At 44.5% G+C, this 4,350-nt stretch overlaps 1 protein-coding gene across 1 annotated transcript in view; it reads right to left on the reverse strand.

The window, feature by feature from the left end:
* Positions 1 to 3,701, reverse strand: part of isca1 (iron-sulfur cluster assembly 1) — a 40,539-nt gene extending 36,838 nt beyond the window's left edge. The window contains exon 1 of the mRNA XM_043713256.1: positions 3,533 to 3,701. Coding sequence (XP_043569191.1) covers positions 3,533 to 3,616 — 84 coding nt within the window. The 5' untranslated portion in view covers positions 3,617 to 3,701. The remainder of the gene's footprint in view (positions 1 to 3,532) is intronic.
* Between the last annotated feature and the right edge of the window lie 649 nt (positions 3,702 to 4,350).

Raw genomic sequence — 4,350 nt, forward strand, 5'->3', positions numbered from 1 at the left:
GGTGAGTGGGGGAGGAGATGAAGGTGATAGGTCAGAGAGGAGGGTGGAGTGGATAGGTGGAAAAGGAGCTGGGCAGGTCCGACAAGTCCGGACAGGTCAAGGCGACTGGAAGTTTGAAACGAGGATGAGGTGGGGGAAGGGGAAATGAGGAAGCTGTTGGTCCACATTGATGCCCTGGGGTTGAAGTGTTCCGAGGCGGAAGATGAGGTGTTCTTCCTCCAGGCGTCTGGCGGTGAGGGAGCGGCGGTGAAGGAGGCCCAGGATCTCCATGTCCTCGGCAGAGTGGGAGGGGGAGTTGAAATGTTGGGCCACAGGGCGATTTGGTTGATTGGTGCGGGTGTCTCAGAGATGTTCCCTAAAGCGCTCTGCTAGTAGGCGCCCAGTCTCCCCAATGTAGAGGAGACCGCATCGGGAGCAACGGATACAATAAATGATATTAGTGGATGCGCAGGTAAAATTTTGATGGATATGGAAGGCTCCTTTAGGGCACTGGAAAAGCACAGCAGGTCAGACAACATCTAAGGAGCAGGAGATTTCTTGCAACAATGAAAAAAAACAAGTCCGCACAGGTCAAGGGGAAAAAAAAAATCTTGGCATTCCATAAAGACCCTAGAATAGTAAATGGTTTTCACATTAGGGAACTGACCCAATAGTCCAATATGGTCTGAAATGGCACAGTTAAACCAGATCTGAAGAAGGATCACTGGACTTGAAACATTAATTCTGTTTTGTATCCACAGATGCTACTGGACCAGGTGAACTTTTCCAGTACCACACTATTTGAATCTAACAGCCTCAGTATGGTTGGTCCCCTTACTTCTTTGCAGTTTTTTTTTTGCTTTCAGCACTTTAATCCTGTTGAAGCCCTCACCTCTCAGTTGAAATGCTGTTGCCCAGCGTGCAACACATCCCTTATCTTCTTCCCAGTTTCTGTCTGATAGCAACGCAGGACTGAGTAGCTAGGTGATTTTAATTTTCAATTCATTCTCATTTTCAATTTTCTCTCCTGAACTCAATGCTCCCCTATCCTTCTTTAGTCTCACCCTCGATGTAAAATTACCCATTATTCATATTTGTGGTGAACTACTTGACTATCTTGTGGCGTTACTCACCTCTATTGATTGTAGATAAGATTATTTCTGATGCTTTTACTGTATAAGTTGTCATCTACAATTTATTTCCCCCTCCAAACCCTATTTCCTTCTCTCTCCCAGATGCAATTTCAATTTCTCAGCTCCTTAGACCACACCATTTCTGCAGTTACTGATCTTCACAATCAAATTTTCAACGCCCAACGCCACCTTCAATCCTATTAAAATGACTTTTTCAGCATGGCCCTTCTCTCAGTTCTGCTCCTTGAAGTCCATTAGATATAGACTTCTGTGAATATGCTAAACAACTGGTTTAACCCAGACAAAAGAAAGAAAGAAATTGCTGCAAAACCTCAGCAGGTCCAGCTGCTATTTTGTTTGTACAGAATGCTTTCATGTTTCAAGTCCAGTGATCCCTCTTCAGACTTGGTTTAACTATGCAATATCAGATCTGATTGGACTATTGGGGGCTTCTCCCAAACGTGAAAACCATTTACTATTCTAGGATCTTTATGAAATGCCAAGATAGCCCTGTTTTTTTTTCTTTATTGCAAGAAATCTTTTTAAATTTTCTTTTCCTGTCCACCAAACTTCAATATATGAAGAATATTGTTTTTATGTTTGTATTTCTTTATCATAAAAAGTTAAGAAGAACATATCAGCAACCTCAGTCATATCCCTCGCTTTCGCTACTTCTCAGGACAACACTTCCTCCAAAGCTTCTGCTTGTCCTAGCCATGAACTGGTCTCCTTCTAATTTCTTCCTTCTCTGCCCTCATAATCCCTCCAAGGCATCTTGTCCATAGGACCTATTTCCTATTATCTCAACTTTTTTCTCACAAAATCTGGCGTCTGTGTTGATGTTGTTAATGGTTCTCTCACCTCTTCTAATGAAGATTTCTGCCCCTACGCAAAACCAAATGAAATTTTTATCCAAGAAGCAAATAACATCGTATGTGACTGTGACAAGAATAAGCTATCCACCAGCCTTCTCAGTCTTTTACACAGTAAATCACATAATTCTCCTTCTATAGTTCTCCATCATCATCCAGCTATATATAGTTACCTATTCCATTTGTGTCTATCAAATCATAAATGAAGTATCGCAATTCATGACTTTAGAGGTTAGTAGGATGTGGAAGATTCACCAGGGATGTTGGAATAATCCAATCTAGAAGTATCAATAGCATGAACGAGGGTTTTAGCAACAAATAAGCAAAGTCATAATCAGATGGTGTCATGGAGGAAAGAGTTGAGGAGGAATGGCTCACCTTTGTAACATTCAGTTAGGATGTCATGACTCGATGAGTCGTTTTGGCACTGTTGCAAAGTAGAAACTTGGTTCACTGTCCTCTGGCCGAAGAAATTGCTCCTCATCTCAGTTCAAAAGAGTTGGCCCTTCACTCTAAGGTGTGTCCTTGGGCTCTAATCAATCCTGCTGGTGGAAACAGTTTGCCTCCCTCCACTCTGTCCAGCCTCTCAGTATACTGTAAGTTTCAATCAGATTTTCCCTTCCCCCACCCCCTTATCCTTCTAAGCTCCAAGTACAGACTCAGCAAGCTCAATGGCAAGCACTTCATTGCTGGGATCTTTCTTGTGAACCGCCTCTGTATTCCATCAAAGGTCAGCACATCATTCCTTAATTACAGTGCCCAAAACTACTTAAATATTCTAACTGCAGTCTGGCCAAACAGACAGTGCCTCATACAGCCTCAGCAATACATCCCTGCGCTTGTATTTTGGCCTTCTCGAAACGAATACTGGAAGAGTTTCTTCCCAAGAGCGAACGTAAAGTGATCTGAAAGGTCATAACCTGAAACGTAAATTTCGTTTCCTCGCTCTACAGATGCAGCCTGACTTGTCCAGTACTTCTATCACTTTGCATTTTTTGAAAGTATGCTTGACAGAAGGGAGGGGTTTGAATAAAGTATGACAACAATATCAACACCATGCGAATCGTGGTGTACGGCGATAGCATTAACTCGGCGGGAGGAGCGGTCTGTTTGCTCAGTTAACTGGTTTGTGAACGAGACGGATGCCAACAAGCGTGGGTCCAATTCCCACACCGGCTAAGGTTACCATGAAGAAAGCTCCTTTTCCCCTCGCCCAACTCTCTCTTAGTGAGTAGCCCTTTTTACCAACCATTACGTAAAATAAAAACAAGATTCCCCCTTCTCCAAACATCTGCAGTTCCACGTTCTGACAGGAGACCGACCACCTAAGAACAGTGGCAACACTACAACTAAACCAACCGGAGCTGCTTCCAACCTTCCCACTGACCCGGGGCCGCTGGCTGACCCGGCCGATCCCCCCGGGGCCGCTGGCTGACCCGGCCGATCCCCCCGGGCTGACCCGGCCGATCCCCCCGGGCTGACCCGGCCGATCCCCCCGGGGGCCCCGGTTCTGGAACAGCGATATTTAAAGAGAGCGATATAACTTACCAAAGTGAGAGCTGCTCTTGTGGGAACTAGCCGTCTCCTGGCACCGACAGCTCTAATAGAGGCTCTCAGTATAGAGCCAGACATATTGTAAAGATTAGGGGAGGGAATGAGAGACAGAGAGAGAGAAGGAGGAGGATGGGGGTCAGGGAGGAGTGAAGGAGGGAAAGGGGGTGGAGAGGCTGGAGGACCCGCTCACCTCACAGTAACCGACAATCCGATTGGTAACTTCAATAATAGGTCCCAGTTTCAGCCAATGACACAGCTGTATGGTAAAACGTCTCCACACCCCCTCCGCCCTGTCAAGGTTACTGACCAAAACAAGATGGTAGCCCACCTCCTGGTAAATATTGCCCTTTATAGAATGTAGTTCAGCGTATTGGTTTTAACATGTTCATTCTAAAAGATGAGAAACTTAACAAACAATCCAGGTCTTTTTCAATGTGTAATTTCAGTTACATCACACTGTAAACTTTTGCTATAAATTCAGTGTCTTACGATCTTATACTCCTCAACCACCTGATGAAGGAGCAGCGCTCCGAAAGCTAGTGCTTCCAGATAAACCCTGTTGGTGTTGTGAGATTTTTAACTTTGCACACCCCAGTCCAACACCAGCATCTCCAAATCATAGTCCCCAAGATAGCTCCCATATTAAATTCATAATCCCCCAGCTCCGAATGATCTTCATCCAAAACCTTGAACGCTGATATTAATTATCAATCTTACAAAATCCTGCATACCCCCCACCTCCACTATAGTTGTCTGTAGTTAAGGCATTGTTAATGTGGTGATAATTGCCCAGAGCCATTTTTATTGCAAAC

Source organism: Chiloscyllium plagiosum, chromosome 2 (genome assembly GCF_004010195.1).
Source record: "Chiloscyllium plagiosum isolate BGI_BamShark_2017 chromosome 2, ASM401019v2, whole genome shotgun sequence".
In the NCBI taxonomy this organism is placed as follows: domain Eukaryota; kingdom Metazoa; phylum Chordata; class Chondrichthyes; order Orectolobiformes; family Hemiscylliidae; genus Chiloscyllium; species Chiloscyllium plagiosum.